A 24738-nucleotide genomic window follows, 5' to 3' on the forward strand; every position below is an offset into this window, starting at 1 on the left:
GTCGGCTGCTGTTGATGAGGTTTTTAGTCTGGAGAGCATGCTTTGGATTGAAGTGGTGGAAACTGTTTTGAAGGTAAAGCTTGTATTAGTGTTGTTTGTGTTGGGGGGGATGGATAGTGAGGAAGGAACAGTCCTGTGATACTAAGGATAGAACTGAGTTCACAAAGTGGGAGTTAAATTGTGTTTCGATGGGAACTTTAGTGTCAGGGGTGGTTGGTTTGGGGGTAGCCTTTTAGGTGGATTTTAGTAGCTGGTTTACATTTTTCCAAAATTTTTGCGGGTTGTGTTGGTATTTAGTTTGTAATGTTGTGTAGTAGGATTTTTTTTTGTCCAGCCTAATGTATTTTTTTGCACGGTTGCGCAGTTCTTGGTACTTAGTTAGGCTTTGTGTTTCTTTGTTTTTTTGATAGTAAAGCCAGGCAGTGTCTCTGGACTTGAGGACTTGTTTGGTTTCTTTACTGAGCCAGGGGTTTGTAGAGGTTCTAACCTTGATTTTGCGCAATGCAGCGACAGTGTCTAGGTGTAGAAATATTTTGTTGAAATATGCTACAGCCTGGTCAAGTGGGAGGGTTTTTAGGGGGTCCAGTCACAGTTACAGAGTAAAGGAAGTAATTTTTTTGTGTTTCTAATGGATATATAGTTAATGGTTTTGCACATGCTTGTTCTACTACGTATAAAGTATATTATGTTGTGGTCACTTAAGGTGTCTGGGAGACTGCCTGTGTGAGGGTACAATGTGGGGGTGTTAGTTAGGACCCAGTCAAGGATGGATTCCCTTTTAGATTTTTTATCACATCTAGTTGGAATTTGGACTAGCTGCTGGTAGCCATGGAGATTTATTAGATTACATGGTTGTTCTGATATACAGGTGAACCAATCTAGGTTGAAGTCCCCCAGAATACGGGTTTCTTGTGAGTATGTGGAAGAACACCAGGATAAGAAGTCTTCAAAGCTAGCAGGTGTATTACCAGGTGGAATATAGATCACAGTTGCGGTGATAACCTTTTTAGGGTGAAGTTGAAGTTGTGAGATAAGTATGTCCCAATTATTGGGGGAGGGGTAGGAGTTTGGTAATTGACGGAGAGTTAAGTTGGACTTGTACAGTAAGGCAGTTCCACCCCCTTTACGAAGTGGTCTGTCTTGTCTAATGATATTGTAGCCGGTAGGAGAGCTTCTGAGTTAGCTATGTTTTTATTTAGCCAGGTTTCTGTTAAAGCAATTATGTCTGGGGAGCAGTGTGCTATTGTGGCCTGGAGTTCAGGTATTTTATTTTTGATACATCTAATATTAATATTTAACATTTAACATTAAAAGATGGTTGGTTTTGCTGTTGTTGATTTGCCCAGGGATGAAGAAAGTGGGGGTGTTATGTTCTGACATTTGTGTTGGAGCAGTTTGTGTTGGACAGGATGGATTTGGGCCTGGGTTGGGGTGGATATCCCCACTTATGGTGAGCCTGGAGTTAAAATGGTTATACAGATGTTGGAGTTTGGTGAGGAGTGTGAGAAAGTATTGTGTTTTTTTGGAGTAGGAATGAGAGCATATGTGTTTAGTTCTGAATTGGTCTGTTATGTAGTTCTTGAATAACTGTGGGCAGATATTATTATAATGTGTGGTGTCTGTATACGAGAGTGCATAATGTAGTGTTGTGCTACTAAGTTTAGGGATATTGCTAGAGTGATAACTTGAGGTGTTGTAAAGAATTTTTAGAAGACAGACTAGACTTAGTTGTGTGATAGTCATGGTTATAAAGTTTAAGTTGTTTCTAGGTGGGGGTCTGAATTGGAATTATAGGGTTGCACTACATGTGGATGGGGAAGTAGTGTGGGTGATGAGAGTGATTGGAGCATTTTGTGTGGAGCAAGTTGGTGTGGTATAATGTGATATGACTTGATGAGCTGTGATTGGTGGAGGTTATGTGAGGGTGAGCTGAGGGTGTGGCTGTGATTACTATAAATCTAGAGGTAGTGGGGGTGGGAGGGAATAGGGGGCAAGTCAGGGGAGCGGAGAAAGTCCTAGCGTTAGCGAGGGCGAACGGAGCAGGGCAGAGCCAACCAAGACAAGATAAAGTAAGTATTACTTTACAAATCTGAACACTTTACACAAATTCCTGAGGTCTAATGGCTTACCAGCATAATTGCTGAAGAGCACTTGTGTCCTGGTGGGAGACTAGAAATTTAAAAATGGCTCCATGCTCAGCAGGATTCTAATATAGACTTTGTATTGGGGGAGGGAGATAGCACAAGGGGTATAAACCAGGTGGAATGCAAAGAAACCAGTGAGGCAGTCAGTGGAAATCAGTGAAGGCCTCAGAGGGGGGGTAAGTAATAATTCAAACACCTGCAAAGTGAAGGAGAGAAGAGACAGCAAAGTTTATTAAGGTTGGGAGTGTGTCTTCACATTGACTTGCTGTTTAGTAACCAGTTTGTGCACAGATTAGAGTAGGGAGATACATTAGCAATGAAGGGGGAATGTATAGAGATGCAAATAAACAGGTGGGCCTCCAAGTGATAGAAAGTAAGGCACAAAGCACTGAGTGGGCTGCTTGATGGTTAATTTAGTCACAGGGATGTGAAATACATGTATACTGAAGGCAGGGTGAGATTTTCCAGCACAACATTGAGGTCCCATGCAGAAGTTGGTGCTCTCCTGGGAGGCCTTAAATTTGTGGCCTCTCTGAGATACTGTTTTAGCAGTGGATGAGAAAAGAGGGGAGGCTCTGTGTTGTAATGATCCGAGATGGCAGAGGCATGGATTTTTATTGAAGAAAAAGATAGGCCCTTGTCAAGCATCTCAGTTAAGTATTGCAAAATCTGAGAAATATTGGGCTTTGCTTTGTCTATTCCTTGTGCTTGGTTCCAAGCACAGAATCTCTTCCATTTATCAGCATAAGATTTCCTAGTACTAGGCCTTCTGGCTTCCAAAATGACATCCATCACAGGTTTACTGAGAGGAGTGGTTTGAATAATTAGTTGATTAGCCATGCTGCAAGATTCAGAGTTTGGAGCTGAGTTTGCAGAATTTGATAGTTCTGCTGTGACAGTAGATGAGGTGTTTGAGGCAAGTACCATGGAGGATGGTGTGACATATTCCTTAGAAGCGGGTACCAGTTTTGGTGAGGCCAGTCCAGAGCAATTAGAATCATTTTTTGTTTTTTCCTGTCTGACTTTTAGTAAGACCTTGGAGAGTAGTGGCAGAGGGAGAAAGGCATAGACTGATAGGTTTTTCCAGCTGAAGGATAGAGCATCCACTTTCAATGCTTTTTTGTGATGAGTTCTTGTGCAGAATTTGTCCAACTGATAGTTTTGGGGAGAGGCAAACAGATCCATGTCTGGGCTTCCCCATTTCTGTGTTAACGTGCTGAAGATTTGTGGATCCAGTTTCCATTCGTGCGGGTCCATAAGATTTCTGCTTAGGTCGTCTGCCAGAATATTTTGCTTCCCTGGCAGGAATTGAGCTTGAAGATGTATTTGGCAAGTCAAGGCTGTGTTCCACAAGGCCATGGCTAGTCTGCAAAGGGGGTAGGAATGGGTACCCCCCCCTGCTTGTTTATGTACCACATAACTGTGGTGTTGTCCGTCTTTATCAGTAGTTGTCCTGGATGAAGTAAGTCCTTCAGGGCTGTCAGAGCATTCTGAACAGCTAGCATTTCTTTCTCGTTGATATGCAGATGCATTTGGTTTGGGCTCCATTTGCCCTGAATGCATCTCCCTGCCAGGTGGGCCCCCCAAGCCTAGTCTAATGCATCTGTAGTTAGGGTTTGGGTGGCAGGGGGTAGAGTGAATGACAGTCCCTTGTTTTGGTGACATGTCTCTGTCCACCAAAGAAACTCCTGCTGTAGGCAGGGAATGAGAGGAATCATTGTTTCCAGGCTGTGACAATGCTGACTCCATAAACTTTTTAGGTGCCATTGAAGTTTCCTCATATGCAGTCTCGCATATGGAATTAATAGAATGCATGATGCCATGAACCCCAAAGCCTGCAGAATTCATCTTGCAGATAACTGGGTTTTGTTGCCATTTGTTTGAAGTATGTTGTCAGTTGTATTTGTTTGTCTGGTGTGAGGTAAGCCGTGTGGGCAGTTGTATTCAAGCTTGCACCCAGGAATGTAATTATTTGAGAGGGTACCAGTTGTGATTTCTTTTCATTTATGGTGTACCCTAGGCATGCTAGAAGCCTTTTTACAAATGCCAGATGTTGAATAAGAGTGTCCTTGTCCTCTGCCTGAATGAGACAATCGTCCAGATAAGGATAAATTTGAATGTTTCTTTGTCTGCAGAATGCAATTACTGGTGCCAGGCACTTTGTAAAGACCCTGGGCGCAGTAGATAAGCCAAAGGGCAGTGCAGAGAATTGGTAATGCAAAAAATCTGCTTTGAAGTGGAGGTATCTTCTGCAAGATTCCCTTATTGGGATATGCAGGTATGCCTCTTTTAAGTCTAGAGTTACTAACCAAGCATTCTTGCCTAGCATAGGCAGTAGCTGTTGTAAAGTCAACATTTTGAATTTTGGAATGTCCAGGAACGTGTTCAGAATCGATAAGTCCAGTATTGGATGCCATGAATTGTCTTTTCTGGGTACCAAGAAAAGTCTTGAAAAAAATCCTTGTCCTTTTTCCCTTTCTGGTACCGGTTGAATAGCCCCCATATCCATGAGGGACATGACTTGTTTCTGGGCCTCTGCCCACTGGTTTTGTGGCAGATCTGGCCATCCGTTTGTAATTGGCAAAGTATGGAAATTAAATCTGTACCCCTGGGATACTATGTTTAATACCCACTTGTCCTTGGTAATTAACTGCCAATTTTCAGCATGAAGTGCTAGTTTCCCCCCCAAGGGGGCTGCCAAAAGATAATTGCTTGGAGATGGTAGAGGAAAGTCATTGAAACGGCTTACTGTAGGGTTGTGCTTTGTTACCTCCGGATTTGGAGGTGGAGGCACCCCATTGCTTTGACCTGTAAGATCCCTGTGATTGATATCTGGAGCCTTTTGAGCACCTGGGTTTGCCCTGAGTGGCTCTGTTGGACACAGGAAAAGACCAATTTTTAGTAGGCCAGTGCCTACTGAACCTGGGTGGCTGCACTTGCAAGAAATCTTTTACAGTTTGCACAGATTTAGCTTTCTCTTCCATTTTCTTTAAAACCTCCTCTGCCTTATTACCAAACAGAGTATCATGCTGCAAAGGGGCATCCAACAATTTAGCTTTAACATGATCAAGCAGATTTTTCTCCTTGAGCCAGGCATGCTTTCTTACCACAGATCCAGTAATGGCAGCCCTACAAGAGGCCTCCAAGGAATCAAAACCACATTGCAAAGTATGCTTTCCAACCTGTTCTGTTGAATGTAATAAATCCTGTAACTCTTTATTTTCAACACAATCAGAAATCAACATCATTTTCTGTTTCAATAAGCCCATAACATGCTGTTGATATTTAAGCATATGAAACTGGCAGTTTAAAGCCCTGATTGCCAAGGTTGCAGACGTATAAACCTTCTTACTCCATCTATCCAGCGCCCTGGAATCTCTATCAGAAGGGGTATGATTTTTGGCTGTAGAAGCCTTAACACCCTTGGGACCCGGAGAAATAGTCTCAGGATCAGCAGCAGGATTTTTGAAAAGAAATTTGTGAGTCAGGAACTCTGTAATATCTGTCTGGCTTACTAGGAGCTGGAGGCAGGGAATCAGGTGCCGTGCTTGATTCCGAGAACACATCATCAACAATGTCTAAAACAGGAGGCATTGACAAAGGCCTATGCTGAGGAAGAAGGAAGTCTTTAAGCCTCTTTTTTGATTCACAGAAGTCCTGACTCTCCCAGTGAAAATGTTCCCTTAAAGTATGCAAAGTCTCTCCAAAAGAGTAGTCCTCAGGGGGAGAAGCAGATGGAATGGATTCCTCTGCATCAGAATCCTCATAAGGTGGGATAGAAAATTCCTGATCAGAAGAGGAATCAGAAGAATTGAAAACCTGATCTGAAGATTCATAGTCAGTGCCTTGCCTAGGCCTCTTAGCAGGGGGGGTTGGGAACCCCTGATCAAGGTAATTAAATCCTCAGCCATTTTGATCATTTGTTTCATAGGCATAGGGGCCTGGATCATATGGCTCATGCGTTGTTTTTTTAAGACATAGAAGTTGTTTTTGACCTTGTTTTTGTTGATGGCATCGGTTTAATATAAAAATGCTGAGGCCTGAAAACACTCTCAGAAGCCGGTGCCTGCTCAGCGGCTCTGGACCCATCCAAGGGAGAGACATCTGTGGGTTCAATACTTTGCGAATCTCGCAGCATACCGGACTCTGAATGGGTCTCGGTAGAGGCCTGAGACTCAAAAGTAGCGGGTATCAGGGGCTGTGATAGCGCCTCACTGAGTACTGGTGAACCGGCGACTGGCTTAGGAGAAGCTTCGTCGTCGGTTTTGGACCTCGACAGTCTGTTTCTGTCTTTTTCCTTGTGCTTTTTGTGAAGACCAGTAGTCGGATTGCTAACAGACGACATTTCAGAGTAGTTAAATCTTGAACCAAAATATTTAGAGGCAAAAATATACCGACGCTTAATAGTGCGTTGGTTAAATTTCGTACAAAACTGACAGAAGGGCATGTTGTGATCAGGGCCTAGGCAAGGAATACAGTACAAAGGAAAATCCTTATGAAGTATTTGCTTCCCACAAGTAATGCAATTATTAACTTTTACTGACATCGGTAAGGAGCAAGAAAAAGTTTCCCCAACAGGGTACTTCACTTTAGTTTTAAGACTTCAGTTCTGAAACTCGAAAACGAAAATTTCAGAAGTCGGCCGACCGGCATTTGCGAACTGCTTCTGCTTCGGGCACCACACAGCAAGAAAGACTGACTAAAATGGCTTTGGCTTCATGTTTTATACCCCTGACGACCTGACATCATGGAAGAGGAGACAGCAACCGACACAGGACCCAAGACTTTATTATTCAGGCCGACTGAGGGCAACCTGCCAGTAGATTACCCAAATGTAATGACTGCAACAGTGAAACACGAATAACATTCTGTACTATGTTCTTCGTTTTTCACTGATTCCCAAAGCTAAGGAAGGGAGGAGGAAGTTAGAAAGCATTAGAGCCAGCTATTAAAACCTGCAAGACTGCAGTGGCAAAACCAGCTCTGGATTTAGAAAAAAATAGGCATGTGGTAATGCTTGGTGAAGGTATGTACAGAGCTCCAGGTAGCAGCTTCTAGGATGTCCCTGGTAGGTACTCCTCTGAGAAAGGCTGCAGAGGTAGATGCAGCCCTGGTGGAATGTGATCTTATCCCCCTGTGGGGTAGGTTTTCCATGGTGCTTGTAGCATAAATGAATGCAATGGGCTATCCATTTAGAAATGGTTTGCTTTGAAGTGGCCTTCCCCTCTGCCCATGCAGCAAAGCCAAGTAGCAGCTGTTCAGATTTTCTGAGAGGCTTAGTCCTGTCCAAATAAAATCTAAGTTGTCTGCGCATGTCTAGGGAGTGCAGTATTCATTCTCCTTTGTTTTATGGATTAGGGAAAAAAGTAGGCTAATGAATGGACTGATTTAGGGCCACACTAGACACCACCTTGGGCAAAAAGGAAGGATTGGTCCTGAGGGAAACCCTGTCTGCAATGGAAGATAATGAAAGGTTCCACTGCCATAAGGGCCTGTAATTCAGACACTCTTCTTGCTGAAGTGATGGCTAGAAGGAAGGCAGTTTTCCAAGAAAGGAATTTCAACTCTGCAGTTGCAGCCGGCTCAAAGGGAGGGAGAGTGAGCTTTTCCGATACAAAGTTAAGGTCCCAGGCTGAAGTAGGGGCTCTCCTGGGGGGTCATACATTTTTGGCCCCTCTAAAGAATTGCTTTAGCAGGGGGTGAAAGAAGAGGGGTGGCTCAATATTATAATGTGCTGAAATGGCAGATGCATGAATTTTAATTGACGAGAAGGATAGGCCCTTGTGGAGCATTTCTGTTAGAAGAATATGAGGTAAACTGGGCACCATTATGCCCATCCCCTGAGTCTGGCTCCAGGAACAGTATCTTTTCCTCTTTTCAGCATAGGATTTTCTAGTACTAGGCCTCCTTGTCTCCAGAATGACATCTAGCACCTGCTTACTGAGGGATGCTGTTGGAAAGCTCAAGGAATTGGCCAGGCTTCAAGGTTCAGGGTTTGAAGCTGAGGGTGCAGAATCTGACCCGCCTGCTGCAACAGCAGGGAAGGGGTCTGAGGCAGGTGACATGGTTCCAGCAGTGTCATACTGCACAAGAGGGGGTACCATTGCTGGTGTGGCAAGTCTGCTGCAATCAGTATTGTCCTTGGCTTGTCCTGTTTGATCTTTAGCAGAACGTTCAAGAGGAGAGGCAGAGGGGGAAAGGCATAAACCAAGAGGCTTTCCCAGGTAAAGGACAGGGCATCCACTTTCCAAGCTTGACTGTGGGAAGTCCTTGTGCAGAATTTGTCCAATTGGTAGTTCTGAGTGGTGGCAAACAGGTCTGTCTCTGGAGTCCGTCATTTGTTCCTCAAGAGGTTGAATATTTTTGGTTCTAGTTTCCATTCGTGTGGGTCCATGAGATTTCTGCTTAGGTCATCTGCCAGAGAATTTAGCTTGCCTGGCAGGAATTAAGCTTGTAGGTGCACTTGATAGCTCAAGGCTGCATTCCACAGAGCCATAGCTAGTCTGCAGAGAGGGTACGAGTGGGTCCCCCCCCTGCTTGTTTATGTACCACATAACTGTGGCGTTGTCTGTCTTTACCAACAGTTGTCCTGGAAAAATGCGGTCTTTGAAGGCTGCCAGGGAATTCTGTACAGCTAACATTTCTTTTTGGTTGATATGCAGGTGCATCTGTCTTGGGTTCCATTTGCCCTGAATGCACTGCCCTGCCAAATGAGCCCCCCATGCATAGTCTGATGCATCTGTTGTTAGGGTTTGGGTGGCAGGGGGTAGAGTGAAAGGGAGCCCCTTGTTGTGGTAGCAGCCTCTGCCTACCAAAGGAACTCTGTCTTTATACAAGGAATGATAGGAATCATTGATTCCAGGTCCTGAGAATGTTGACACCATAGGCTTTTTAGATACCATTGTAGTTTCCTCATATGCAGTCTTGCATATGGAATTTGTAGAATGCAAGAGGCCATGAACCCCAGGGCTTGCAGAAATTTCCTTGCAGATAGCTGGGGCTTTGCAGACAGCTGGGGCTTTGTGTCCAATAGTTTGAAGTGGGTTGTCAAATAAACTTGTTTCTCTGGAGTGAGGGAAGCCATCTGGGAAGTTGTGTTCAAGCTTGCTCCCAGGAATTCAATCTGTTGATAAGGTACTAGGTGATATTTCTTTTCGTTTATGGTGTACCCCAGTGAGGTTAAAAGTTTCTTTATGAATGCCAGATGTTTTAATAGCAAGTCCTGGCTTTCTGCCTGAATCAGACAATTGTCCAAGTATGGGTATATTTGAATATTTCTCTGCCTTCAAAATGCAATGGCTGAAGCTAGACACTTTGTGAATACCCTGGGCACAGTAGATAAGCCAAAGGGAAGTGCAGAGAACTGATAGTGCATGGAGCCAGCCCTGAAGCGTAGGTATTTCTTGCAAGATTCCCTTATTGGAAGCTTCCTTTAAGTCTAAGGTTGCCAATCAGGCATCTTTGCCTAGCATAGGAAGAAGCTGTTGAAGTGTTAGCATTTTGAATTTTGGGATTACCAGAAAGGTGTTTAGAATAGAGAGGTCCAGGATACGATGCCAGGAGCGGTCTTTTCTGGGTACCAGGTAAAGTCTTGAATAAAACCCTTGTCCCCTTTATTCTGCTGGGACAGGTTGAATAGCCCTGATACTTAGAAGAGAGAGAACCTGCTGTTGGGCCTCCACCCACTGATTTGGGGGTAAATCTGGCCAACCGTTTGGGGTTGGTAGGGTGTGGAAGTGGAAACTGTATCCTTGGGAAACTATATTCAAAACCAATTTGTCCTGAATAATGAGTTCCCAGTTTTTTGCATGCAGGGCGAGCTTTCCTCCTAAGGGAGCAGGCAGTTGAGCAGGGCTTGGAAGGGTTAAGGTTAAGTCATTGTGCCATTTTTCCATAGGGGGGTGGCTTACTACTCCCTGCTTTGGAAGTGGGAGCCCCCCACCACTTAGGCCTGTGCAGGGCCTGAGACTGTAACCTAGGTGGTCTGCTGTTCCTGGGTTTGGACTGAAAAGGCCTGGAAGAGACTGGAAAGGACCAGTTCTTTGAAGGCCAATGCCTACTAAATCTGGGAGGCTGTACTTGCAGGAAATCTTTAACTGTTTGCATAGATTTAGCTTTTTCCTCCATCCTTTTGAAGACTTCTTCTGCTTTGTTGCCAAACAGGCAAACTTGGTTTAATGATCATCCAGCAATTTAGCTTTAACATGATCTGGCAAGTTTTGCTCCTTAAGCCAAGCATGCCTTCTAAGTACAGATCCAGTGACAGCAGCCCTGCAAGATGCTTCTAAACAGTCAAAACCGCACTGCAAAGTATGTTTACCAACTTATTCTGCAGAATGCATCAAGTCCTGTAACACTTTGTGTTCAGCACAGTCAGGAATCAACATCATTTTCTGTTTAAGTAGTCCCATAATATGCTGCTGGTACTTTAACATATGAAACTGGCAATTTAAAGCCCTAATGGCCAAAGTAGCAGAAGTGTATACCTTCTTACCCCATCTGTCCAAGGCTCTAGAATCTCTATCAGAAACAGGTAGGATTTTTGGCAGCAGTAGCCTTAATGCCTTTTGGTCCATGGGAAATGGTCTCTGGATCCACAGTAGGATTCTTGAAGAGGAACTTGTGAGAGTCAGGTACTCTGTAATACCAGTCAGGTTTTGTGGGAGCTGGAGGTAAAGTGTCTGGGGAAAGGCTAGATTCCAAGAAAGCATCATCTACAATGTCCAGAACAGGAGGGATAGCTAAAGGCCTGTGTTGCGGAAGGAGTAAGAATTCCCTAAGCCTCTTTTTGGAGTCAGAGTAATCCTGGCTTTCCCAGCGGAAATGTTCCCTAAGAGTGTGCAAGGTTTCACCAAAAGAAAAATCTTCTGGAGGGGAAGCAGAGGGAATGAAATCCTCTGCATCAGAATCCTCATAGGCAGATAAGGGCAAATCCTGGTAATCAGAAGGAACATAAATATCAGATTCCTGATCAGAAGAATCAGAAGGAAAATCAGTTTTAGGTCTCTTATAGGGGGAAGGCTGGCTACCCCTAATTAAGGTAATAAGGTCTTCAGCCATTCTAAGCATTTGTTTTTTAGGAATATGGGCCTGAGCATGCGGTTTGGATGTCTGTTTTCTAGGCGTGGTGCGAGTTTTAGGCCTGGATGAAGAAGATGGTGTCAGTTTAAAATTCAAGTCCGTAGGCCTGAATACACCCACAGAAGCTGGTGCCTGCACAGTGGCTCCGGACCCATCCAAGGTAGACACATCCACAGGTTCCATAGTGGAAGAAGCATCTCGCGGCATACCAGAATCTGAATGGGTCTCAGTAGAGGCCTGCGAATCTGAGGTAGTGGGTATCAGGGTCTGCGAAAGCACCTCCCTGAGTACTGGCGAACTGGTGACTAGCTTAACGGAAGCATTGTCAGCAGTTATGGACCTATGCGGTCTGTCTCTGTCTTTATCTTTACTTTTTTTGGAAGATCGGTAGTCAGATGGCTGAATGAAGCCATTTCGGAGTACTGATACATAGTACCAAAATAATTTGCTACAAAGATAGCCCGACTACGAATAGTTTGGGGGTTGAACAAGGCACAAAACTGACAGCGAGGCACGTTGTGGTCTGGGCCTAAGCAAGGAATGCAGTACAAATTAAAATCTTTATGAGGTATTTGCTTTCCACAGGTAAGACAATTGTTACTTTTACTAACATCAGTTGGAGCAAGAAAAAAGATCCCCAACGGTACTTATCTTTTTTTTTTTTTTTTTTGAAGACTTCAGTTCTGAAACTTGAAAATGAAAATTTCAGGAGTTGGCCGACCAGCACTTGCGAACTGCTTCTGCTTCGGGCACCGCACAGCAAGAAATACTGATGTACTGGTGTCAGCTGCATGTTTTATACCCCTCACGACCTGACATCATGGAATAAGAGACAGCATCCAATGCAGGAATCCAAGACTCTGGTATTGAGGCTGGCTGAGGGCTACCTGCAGGCAGATAACCCAAATGTGATGACTGCAACAGTGATACACGAAGAACCTCTGCATTCACTACAGCACTTGTGTCCTCACTCACTAAATTTAAGAGTAGAAAAGGATTAGTCCAGATAAAATCACTTTAGCTAGCAGATCTAGGACACCCTTCTCTCTCTGATACCCTCCCTGTGGGAGGGATAAAGATTCCTTGTTGAAGTTTCAAGTAGTTTATTCGGTTAGGTAGATAGAGGGACAATTGTCAAACAAAAAAGTGTGTCCTAGATCTGCTATCTAAAGTGATTTTTCTCTGGACTAATCCTTTTTTTCTGATTCTTGTCAGTCCATACACCTCATCTTCCTAGAGACACTGTCACATCCATGTGAAACATCCAAAAAAATCATGCTCTAGTTGAACTAGATGTGGCAGTTCTCTTAAGAATATCTTCCTGCTTGACATCAGTAAGAACAGTCTCCTGTGTCAACCCTCTGGGGTGTCATTAGTACAAGGTAGGCCCTTTAGATATAGCTCCAAAATAGGCCTTAGAACTGCAGGACAGTTAGGAAGCATACCTTGCATTTTTGCCACTTTCCAGACTGATTTTCATTTCCAGGCAACCCCTCAAATCTGTGACAGAGTGAAGCTGCTATCTCAAGTATGGTGTCTCAAAGTTCCCTGAACTGTAGGAATTCCTCAGGCAGCTGGAAGTTCAGACATGCTGCTTAATCATAATTTGAATTTCTGGTTATTTGACCATGCATTCTTCATGAAGCCAGGTTTCTATATTTGCACGAATTAGGTGGAACCAACAGTCAATGCTGGTGCTGTCTGGGAAGGCCACCTGCAGAGTGCTAATGGCTGTGAACTTAAAATCAGACAGGATATAATGGATTATCAGGTCAATGTCACTCTCCTCAACGAGTTATAGGGGTCCCTCAAGCAGACAGTCATAGGATGCCTTGCTCCTTGATGCCATCAGGGTATGCTTGGGTGGGTACATGTGGTGTTTGTTTACATGAATGAGGTACAACTGCTATCAACACAGATGTCCTAGTGGGAAAAGTACCATTAATGACCCCATACAGGGGATGAATACTAATTTTATGAACTCTAATCATACTCTGATTTAGGAGTTGGGTCCATTCCCATCGTGGGATTAAAAACCCAAAACACTTGGAGAAATTAAAAGAGGGATAAGTACAAATCCCGAAGGTTGTCCTTAGTAATTAGTATGAACATAAAATCTTCTCCCAATGCATAGTTTTTACTATAAGTATAAAGCATTTCAGTTGCAGCTGCTCAGGGGTCACACTTACCATGGCTATGGCACACCTGACAATATAGGGTTTCCTCTTCTGCCTGAACAGCCTAATCTGAGTTTAAAAGTTGGAAGTTTCCATTTCTTTCTAAATGCTGCTACAGCTCTATTTACCTCATTTACAATATGGGAAAAAATTACGACTTTTAAACTCACAAAAGTTGGAATAGGCACCTTTTCTTATTTAAACAGCATTTTCCCTTAAAGGGTGTCTGAGGCCAGCATAACGTGGGGACACTAATAACCCATATACTCACTCAATGACTGCACACTCAGCCAAGGTGCACAGTTAACAGTAAAGGCATTTCAATATGCATTCTGTGACTGACAGTCAGCAGAACAAGCAGTGATAAAACAGACCACATACAAAAATAATCTGACAATGACAGTTATCACAATGTAAAACAGACAGTAACTGTTCTAAAACATTCAAATGCTTTTTCAAATGACTCTTGCTGCTGCCAATTCTGTAAATGAACAAGTGAAATAACTAATAACTATATGAAATGTTAAACATAAATGTTACTCTTGTTGCAGAACTATAGCTTAAGTACGTTTCTTTCAGGCAGTAACATACTTTTGTGTAAGAAAACATATTTTCTTCACAATACTAGTTTCTGTATCGCTGTAATACTGAAATGACCAGGTCTGCCAATAAAACAAAAAACACATTCTTAAGATTTCTTTTACTTGTCTCTTGGTTTCTTAGCACACAATGCCTTTCATATGAGCATGTTTCATCTTGGCCAGTTTCTTGCTATGTTATCAGAGGTCATGCAAGAACGCTATAATTTTTCTAAACAGCAGAATGCTATAATTTTTCTAAACAGCAGATTTCCAAGAGTACTGTACCATTTATGAGAATCTTTGCTAAAAATGTAATCTCCTAAAACATATACATACCTTAAAATGGATTAACCCATGGTTCCCAAACACATATTCATGTTTGCCACTGACTTGCAGCACATAATTCTTCGGGTATGCCTCTTCATTCTCCCTTCCATGGATAGTCATGCTTTTTCGAAGAGCAAGTTCATTGAGAGCAATTGGTTTCATCTCTGGAGATACTTGGAAACTGAAGACATCCTAATAAAACAGGGAAAAAAAAACATTTTCTTTTTTAGAACCTAACGTAACACCAATTAAGCAGAATGGTAATTTCTGTTAAAATGGAAAGTCAAAATGCTCTCAACCATTCCACTTAACTGAGATGACAGGCATAGCGCTATGATTTTGGCCCCCAGATTTAGCATTGTTCCTCCTAAAAGTACAGTTGTGTACACGTACCATAAATGTAGATGTTGAGTGTATTCACTTTTGCCATCATTACATTTGGGTTATCTGCTTGCAAGTTGGCCTGATTAACAAATTCTTGGGTCCTGCATTGGTTGCTGTCCCTTCTTCCATGACGTCAGGCCATCAGGGGTATAAAACATGCAGCCGATGCCATTACATCAGTTTTTCTTGCCCCAGATGCCAGGTGCCCCCCCTAATGGGAAGCAATTAAACATAAAAGCACAAAGATATACCTCCAAGAAAAAAACAAATACACCAAAAAGGCTTTTAAGCATAGTAAAGGAAAGTAGAGGTATAGCCAAAAGCAGTTAGGGGGCTAGAGGGAGGATTAACCAGGACTGCAACAGTGAATACACTCGAACATCTACATTTATGATAAGTGTACACAACTGTACAGTGTTCTTTGTGTTTCACTGTTGCAGTCATTACATTTGGGTAGATTCCCAAAGCTATGGTTGGAAGGAGGAGTTTAGATAGCATTAGGGCCAGCTATAAGGCCCTGCAAGACTGCAGTGGCAAAGCCAGCTCTGGATTTAGAGAAAATTGGCAAATGATAATGCTTGGTGAAAGTATGTAGAGAACTCCATGTAGCAGCTTCTAGGATGTCCCTGGTAGGGACGCCTCTGAGAAAGGCTGTAGAGGTAGATGCAGCCCTAGTGGAGTGAGGTCTGATCCCCTGGGGATAGGTTTTCCACGGTGCTTATATCAGAAATGAATGAAATGGCTTATCCATTTAGAAATGGTTTGCTTTGAAATAGCCTTCCCCTCTGCCCCTGCAGCAAATGCTACCAGCAGTTGTTTAGATTTCCTTTAAGGTTTAGTCCTGTCCAAGTTTAATCTAAGTTGTCTGTGCAAATCTAAGGAATGCAGTATCCATTCCCCTTTATTCTGTGGATTGGTAAAGAAGTTTGGTAAATGAATGGACTGATTAAGAGTCACACTGGATACCACCTTAGGCATGAAGGAGGGATTGGTTCTGAGGGACACTCTGTCCGCATGAAAGATGATGAAAGACTCCACTGCCATAAGGGCCTGTAACTCAGATACCCTTCTAGCTGAAGTGATTGCTAAAGGAAAGCTGTTTTCCAAGAAAGAAATTTTAAGTCTGCAGCTGGCTCGAAAGGAGGTGGAGTGAGTTTGTCCAAGACAAAGTTAAGATCCCGGGCTAGGGTTGGAGCTCTCCTGGGTGGTCTCAAATTTTTGGCCCCTCTGAGGAACTGCTTGAGCAGTGGATGAGAGAAGAGGGGAGGTTCTGTGTTATAATGAGCTGAAATGGCTGAGGCGTGGATTTAATGGAGGAAAAAGACAGGCCCTTGTGAAGCATCTCAGTTAAGTATTGTAAAATCTGAGGTAAACTGGGTGCTGTTGTGCTCATCCCTTGAGATTGGTTCAGGCACAGAATATTTTCCATTTTTCAGCATAAGATTTTCTAGTACTAGGCCTCCTTGCCTCTAAGATGATATCCATCACAGGTTTGCTGAGGGATGGTAAAGGAGAGATTAAGTAATTAGCCAGGCTGCAAGGTTCAGTGTTGGAAGCTGAGGGTGCAGAATCTAGTTCTCCTGCTGAGACAGCAGGGAAGGAGTCTGAGGCAGGTGCCATGGAGATACAGTGACACACTGCGCAGGAGGGGGTACCAGTGTTGGCATGACCAGTCTGGAGCAATCAAAATCATCCTTGGTTTGTCCTGTTTGACTTTTAGTAGTACTTTGGAGAGCAGAGGCAGAGGGGAAGGCATAGACTGATAGGTTTTTCCAGATGAAGGACAGAGCATCCACTTTCCAGGCTTGTTTGTGGGGAGTCCTTGTGCAAAATTTGTCCAATTGGTAGATCTGGGGAGATGCAAACAGGTCCATATCTGGGCTCCCCCATTTGCTTGTCAACATGTTGAAAATCCTTGGTTCCAGTTTCCACTCGTGTGGGTCCATGAGGTTTCTGCTTAGTCCGTCTGTCAGTGTATTTAATTTTCCTGGCAAGAATTGAGCTTGTAGGTGCACTTGGTTGCTCAAGGCATGTGTACACCCCCTGCTTGTTTATGTACCACATAACAGTGGTGTTGTCCATCTTTACCATTAGTTGTCCTGGAAGAATGTGGTCCTTGAAGGCTGTCAGAGCATTCTGTACAGCTAACATTTCTTTTTGATTGATATGCACATGCATTTCACTTGGGTTCCATTTGCCCTGAATGCACTTTCCTGCCAGGTGAGCACCCCATGCATAGTGTGATGCATCTGTTGTTAGGGTTTGGACAGCAGGGGGTGGTGTGAAAGGTAGTCCCTTGTTTTGGTGGCAGGCCTCCGCCCACCAAAAGTACTCTAGGCATAGGCAAGGTATGATAGGAATCATTGTTTCAAGGTTTTGAGAATGTTGACACCATAGGCTTTTTAGATACCACTGTAGTTTCCTCATATGCAGTCTTGCATATGGAATTAGAAGAATGCAGGAGGTCATGAACCCCAAGGCTTGCAGTATTTGTCTTGCAGATAGCAGGGTTTTTGTGGCCACTTGTTTGAAGTAGGTTGCCAAATGAATTTGATTTTCTGGCATGAGGTAAGCCACCTGGGAAATTGTATTCAAGCTTGCTCCCAGGAATACAATTTGTTGACAGGGTACCAGGTGTGATTTCTATTTGTTTATGTTGCACCCTAGACAAGTTAGAACCCTTTTTACAAAGGCCAGATGATTCAAAAGTATGTCCTGGATTTCTGTCTGAATTAGACAATCGTCCAGGTATGGGTATATTTGAATATTTCTTTGCCTGCAAAATGCAATAACTGGAGCTAGGCACTTTGTGAATACACTGGGCACAGTAGGTAAGCCAAAGGGCAGTGCAGAGAATTGATAGTGCGTGTAGTCTTTGAAGTGTAGGTATCGTCTGCAAGATTCCCTGACTGGGATGTGCAGGTATGCTTCTTTTAAATCTAGTGTTGCCAATCAGGCATCTTTGCCTAGCATAGGAAGTAATTGGTAAAGAGTCAGGATCTTGAATTTTGGAATCTCCAAAAAGGTGTTTAGAGTAGACAGGTCCAGGATAGGATGCCATGAATTGTCTTTTCTGGGTTCCAGGAAAAGTCTCGAGTAGAAACCTTGTCCCTTTTCCTCTTCTGGTACCAGTTGAATAGCCCCATGCTTAAGAGAGAAAGTACTTGTTTTTGGGGCTCTGCCCACTGATTTGGGGGTAGGTCCGGCCATCCACTTGGTGTTGGCAGCGTGTGGAAGTGAAATCTGTATCCCTGGGACACTATAGTTAAAACTCATTTGTCCTGGGTAATGAGTTCCCAATTCTTTGCATGAAGAGCAAACTTTCCTCACAAAGGGGCAGTCAGATGATGAGTGCTTGGTAATTTTAAAAGGAAGTCATTGAGACAGTTTACCATAGGGGGGAGTCTTATTATTCCAGACTTGGAAGTGGAGACCCCTCACTGCTTAGTTCTGAGAGTCCCCTGGAACTGAAACCTGAGGTTTTTGTTGTGTGTGGGTTTGGCTTCAGAAGACCTGGAAGGGGCTGGGAAGGACTAATTCGGACCAGTGCCTACTAAATCTAGGAGGCTGAACTTGTAAAAAATCTTTAACAGTTTGCATAGATTTAGCTTTATCTTCCATCTTTTTAAGAACTTCCTCAGCCTTGTTGCCAAATTTAAAGGAGCATTCAACAATTTAGCTTTAACATGATCAGGCATAGATTGCTCCTTAGGCCAAGCATGCCTTCTGAGCACAGACCCAGTAACAGCAGCCCTGCAAGAGGCCTCTAATGAATCAAAACCACATTGCAAAGTATGTTTTCCAACTTGTTTGGCAGAATGCATTAAATCCTGTAATTCCTTATTTTCCACACAGTCAGGAATCAACATCATTTTCTGTTTAAGCAGTCCAATAACATGTTGCTGATACTTTAACATATGAAACTGGCAGTTTAAAGCCCTAATGGCCAAGGTTGCAGAAGTGTAAACCTTCTTACCTCATCTATCCAGCGCCCTGGAGTCTCTATCAGAAGGGGTAGGATTTTTAGCAGTAGAAGCCTTAATGCCCTTGGGCCCCTGTAAAATAGTCTCTGGATCTGCAATAGGATTTTTGAAAAGAAACTTGTGGGACTCGGGGACCCTGTAGTATCTGTCAGGTTTTCTTGGAGCAGGAGGCAGGGAATCAGGGGCCAAACTAGATTCCGAGAAAGCATCATCAACAATGTCTAGTACAGCAGGAATAGCTAAAGGCCTATGCTGAGGTAAGAGAAGGAAATCCCCAAGCCTCTTTTTTGAATCAGAAAAATCCTGGCTTTCCCAGTATGTAAGGTTTCCCCAAAAGAAAAATCCTCAGGAGGGGAAGCAGAGGGAATAGAGTCCTCTGCATCAGAATCCTCATAAGTAGGTATGGACAAATCCAGCTCATCAGAACAGCCAGAAAAAACAGAATCCTGATCAGAAGATTTATAATCAACCTCAGTCCTAGGCCTCTTAGAAGGGGAGGGGGGTGGGTTGGCTACCCCTGATTAGAGTTATTAGATCTTCAGCCATTCTTATCATTTGTTTTTTAGGCATAGAGGCCTGAGCATGTGGCCTGGGCATCGGTTTTTTAGACATGGATTGAGATTTAGGCCTAAGTAATGAAGGAATACACCCTCAGAAGCCGGTGCCTGCACAGCGGCTCCGGACCCATCCAAGGTAGAGACATCAGCGGGTTCCATAGTTGAAGCATCTCATGGCATACTGGACTCCGAATGGGTCTCAGTAGAGGCCTGCGAATCAGAAGTAGTGGGTATCAGGGGTTGCGAAAGAACCTCACTGAGTACCAGCGAACTGGCGACTGGCTTAGGAGAAGCGTCGTCGGCAGTTTTGGACCTCGGCAGCCTGTCTCTGTCTTTATTTTTGTGTTTTTTTTTGGAATCCCGGTAGTTGGGTAGCTAACGATGACATTTCTAGATAATTAAACCGAGAACCAAAATATTTAGAGGCAAAAATATACCAACGACAGATAGTGTGCTGATTAAATAAAGCGCAAAACCGACAGCAAGGTACGTCGTGGTCAGGGCCCAGGCAAGGAATACAGTACGAATGAAAATCTTTATGAGGTATTTGCTTTCCACAAGTAATGCAATTATTAACTTTTACTGACATCGGTAAGGAGCAAGAAAAAGTTTCCCCAACGGAGTACTTAGCTTTAGTGGAACACTTCGGTTCTGAAACTCGAAAACGAAAATTTCAAGAGTCGGCCGACTAGCACTTGCAAACTGCTTTGGCTTCGGGCACCGCACAGCAAGAAAGATTGATGTAATGGTGCAGCTGCATGTTTTATACCCCTGACGAGCTGACATCATGGAAGAAGGGACAGCAACCGATGCAGGACCAAAGACTTTGTTAATCAGGCCGACTGAGGGCAACCTGCAAGCAGATAACCCAAATGTAATGACTGTAACAGTGAAACATGAAGAACATCTTTGGTTGTGCCAATTCAGACCTGTTTAAGAGTATATAGCTTACTAAAATAGACAAACTAACAGAGCCTCTCTATCATTACCTACATACAGTCTAAAATAAATACCTATGATTGTGAAAAATAAGAAATCACTCCTATTACTCCTAGTACTGCGGTGGTGATGCTGCAGTAGCGTTGTCGCCTTACAGCAAGACATTGTGCCGTTCGATTCTCAGCTAGAACGTCTTCTGTGTGGAGACATGCGTGAATGGGTGTACCTTCGTTGAAGGTTGTGCATCAGGGCTGGCAAACTCGGCACATAAAATAATCTACTGCCAATCATTAGCGGACCCGAGCTCCGCTGTGGCGACCCCTAACTGGGAAAAGCCAAAAGACACAAGCATGAATCCATTTGATATCAGCAAAAGGTGACTACAATAAGAGGCACAAATAAGCCAACTATGATGGTAAGGGATACTGAGGTAAAAACTGTAAGAACCTACACTAAGGCACTGTATGAGCACATCCACTCATGCATAAATCGTGCCATCCCAAATAGAACCAAGATGCTCTCATCCAAAAAAAAAAAAAAAAAGAAGCCAATCTGGTGGTCCCCTGCCATAAACAAACTTTACAACAAAAGGAAGAAACTGTTGCAGAAGAGAGGAAAATCCCAGGATGCAAAAAACTTCCTTACCAGCCTCAGTAAGAAACTGAGATCCCTCATAAAATCCTCCAAAGCTAGTTACGAAAATAAAATTGCCAAAGATTCCAAAGACAACCACAAGGCATTCTATAACTATGTCAAGAATCTAAATGGCAAAGCTCAGATCTGCTCTGAGCTAAAACAGAAAGGCATTAAATATACTGATCCCAAGGATATTGCCAATATCCTGGCAGATCAATTCAGTGCCAACTTCACCCCCATCTCACCCCCTAAATGGCCCATCTCAATACCGGAAGATTGCCAAATTCCGGTAATAATGGCCACACAGGTAAAAAACGCACTCTCCAAAGCTAAGAATACAGCATCCATGGGACCAGATGACATCCTGGGCTGTGTACTACATGAACTACAATATGAACTGGCACCTCACCTAAGTGTCATGTTTAATCATAGTCTCACCTCAGGTTTCGTGCCCACTGAGTGGCACAGAGCTACAGTTATCCCACTCCACAAGGGGGGATCCACCTTGGATCCTGGAAACTACCGTCCCATCAGTCTGACAAGCCTTATCGGCAAGGCCATGGAGCGTATTATCATGGAACTTATAAACAAAGACATTGGCAACCTTCAAACACTGGACCCACCCAGTTTGGGTTCGTGCAGGGCCGATCTTGTCTCCTGAACCTGACTGACTTCTTCGAATCTGTCTCCAGAGCCATGGACAAGGGTAAGGTGGCCGACACAGCCTATCTAGACCTTGCCAAGGCCTTTGACACCATCCCCCACTCTGGAATCATAGATAAACTTACTAAGCTTGGCATTAATCCCTACATCAACTAATGGGTTGCTAACTGGCTTACTGACAGAACCCACACTGTAAAAGTAGCAGACTCCAAATCCAGCTCCAGACAAGTGACAAGTGGAGTACCTCAGGGTTCAGTCCTGGGACCGCTCTTGTTTGGCATCTACTTCTCTGAAGTACAGGCCAACACTAAGGGACTCTGGATAACAAAGTTCGCAGATGACTGCAAACTGGGAGCCATTATTGAATCCCCAAATGATGTGTATACTCTACAAAAGGGCCTTACAGAAACAGATGCTTGGTACCAGAGCCATGGGCTCAAGCTCAATGCCAAGAAATGTATAGTTATTCCCTTTGGGGAAAAAACATGTATCCGTGAATTACCATATAGGTGGCAGTACACTAAACACCGAAAGTGTGATAAGAGACTTAGGGACACAGGTGGACAGTGGTTTCACCTTCGATAACCACATTGCCATAACAGTCAGGAAATCCTTCTATGTGGCACACCTCATCACTAAGGGCTTTTCATCCAGAAAAAAGGTCATTGTCCCACTGTACTCATCCCTCATTAGACCCATTATAGAATGCAATGCCCAGTTTGGTATGTACCTCAAGACATCTGCAAGAACTGGAAAGGCCGCAGAAATACCTCACTAAAAGAATCACAGGCCTAAAGCAGATGCCCTACGCTGACCACCTTAAAAAACTCCAGCTATACTCTGTCGCATATCGTCTACTCAGAGGCGATCTTTGCTTAACATACAAGGCCATGTCAAACCCAGAGCTGTTGGACATGCTACACTTAAAGAAATCTCAATCCCTCAGAGCCACACGCTCCAGGGATCTAAACCTTGTCATCACAATAAACAAAACATACTGGAGGGATAGGTTCCTGACCCAGAGACTCCCCAGACTCTGGAATAGATTGCCCATACATGTCAAGCAGAGTGCCTCTTTGGTCCTCTTCAAAAGGAACCTTGACGATTGGATGGGAGAAAGGAAATTCACCCCGGGGATCACGTCAGTCGCCCTGTTAGACAGGGGTCCAGGGAAGTAAATAGTGTGGGAAGAAATAGCCAGGGAATTGTTATGACTAGGCTTGTATAGGCCCTAGGGCTGATAGCCTAGTACCAACATATGAACCTATTTGTGACCCATTGGTACAATTTTTTTTAAGAGCAGTGCTATGATTTTAATGGTCAGAAGTTGAGAGGTATGCTCTCATCCCATGTTCATCTTCTCATGACATGGTATTAACACAGACCTCTATACACTTCAAAAGGTAAACAAAAATGCTGTGGTTAAAATAGGCCACACAAAATCCCTTTGGCACTTCAGTAAATGTTGCCTTCAAGGGGAACTAAATTCTAGAAAAGCTTAGTTTGACTCATTTAATAACACTTTACAGTCACATGATTAAGTAATATAATGTGTAAACTTGTTCTAATATAAAGTTGATATGTTAAATGAAAAGTGTGCCAATTTACTTCAGATTTCTAGCCCTGCAAAATATTACTTTTGACATATAAACGGCCCTGTAGTACACCACTGGTAACCCTCATCAGGAGACATAGTAATAGTCACCAAAGTTTACTCATTGCTTAACCAGTTTTACCCTCTTCAATGACATATGTGTTGACTTTTTAATGTCTTTAATCTGTCAATTTCCTTATCTGGAGTAGTCTGGTACCTTAGCAAGGTCAAACTAAGCAGTATGTGCCATCAACCCTTCATAAAGTACTGCTGCTACCTCCTACAGAATGTCATGAGATTCAGAGGACAAGATCTCCCCTTAAAATACACATGCTGTTCCATTACTAACATAAGTAGGCCCCCTATCATTCCAGAAAACTCAACTATGAATTTCACCATAATTTTACATTACTGGTAAGTCTGATGAGTTGAACTTTTGTGAACTGATACCACTACAGCCTGCCACCACAGTTAAGAGAGGCACTCACTAACATTTCAACATGGCAAACATGTTTAGTTATGGTTCCTCGATTATATATGTTTTCTACACCCATGGAACTTTGTTTCTTTTTTACTTGCATCCTTATTGCGAAGTTCACACATTTTTCTGAAAGTACATTCAGTATTACCTGTGGCTGTAGCCTAATGCTACAGGTTTACAAATATTTTTTTCTGTAATTACAATAACTATGATCTGTTGCTATAGCCTACTGTAACATGTTTATACATTTTTTTTCAAGTACACGCAATTACCTGTAGCTATAACCTACTGTGGCAAGTTTACATACATTTTTCTACAAATGCATTCACGACTACATGTAGTTATACCCTCCTGGCAAGCTGTAACAAGTTTACACAACATTTGTCAAAGTGAATTCACTATTATCTGTGGATACAGCCTTCTGTAACACGTTTAGACATTGTTTTGCTGCAAGTACAGTAAACTTTAATCAGTGGCCATCTAATTCTTCTCCCCATTTCATAAAGATCTTTTTGTCTATATACCAGCAGGGCTGCAGCTTGCATATTTGTGCGGGACATGCATACCATCTTCAACAGTTGCTGATGGTGGTAAACCACAAGTACCAAGCTGGATATTCTGGTCAAGAGACCACACATTATACTATAAAAATTTAACAGTCTGCATGACAGATATGGAGGAACAATACTATTTTTATTTAGAAAGCATGCATTGCACTTTAGACAGCAAAAGGCATACTGGAGCTGAAGTGCTTACAATGACATTTTTACAGAATAAATATTGTTCTACATGTGGCACTGTACTAGTTCCTGCACAGCAGGATGTCATTTATAAAACATTTCTGTTTGGTAGATTATCAGACTTTCATATTACTATGACTGCACCGCTACTTAAATATAAAAACAAAAACTAAAAAAAAAAATAAAAAATAAAAATAAAAAAAAAAAGTTATGTACTCACCATAACGTTTCATCTGTATTATCGATTCTTTCATCTCTCCTCACATATGGTCCGGATCTGATCCATTGGATCCGACTCAGCTGTTAGTAAGCTTGTGGCAACCAAAACTCTCTTGTATACCTCCCCTTACCCACAGTGCATCACTCCCTGTTACCTCAAATCTTGTTTGCAAGGATTATCCCCATAAAGAAAGGAAGTGAACTTAAAGTTGAAAATTTTAAGGAGATCTGG

General features: G+C 43.1%; 1 protein-coding gene across 4 annotated transcripts in view; it reads right to left on the reverse strand.

The window, feature by feature from the left end:
* The window catches only part of PIK3CB (phosphatidylinositol-4,5-bisphosphate 3-kinase catalytic subunit beta), a gene marked incomplete at its 3' end in the record, with an annotated part of 1563003 nt that overhangs the window by 853015 nt on the left and 685250 nt on the right, over positions 1–24738 (reverse strand). For all 4 annotated transcript variants that reach the window (XM_044070037.1, XM_044070038.1, XM_044070035.1 and 1 more), the window contains 1 exon segment: positions 14320–14502. In XM_044070037.1, coding sequence (XP_043925972.1) covers positions 14320–14502 — 183 coding nt within the window.

Source organism: Protopterus annectens, chromosome 4.part1, assembly GCF_019279795.1.
Source record: "Protopterus annectens isolate FY-2018-M chromosome 4.part1, PAN1.0, whole genome shotgun sequence".
In the NCBI taxonomy this organism is placed as follows: domain Eukaryota; kingdom Metazoa; phylum Chordata; order Ceratodontiformes; family Protopteridae; genus Protopterus; species Protopterus annectens.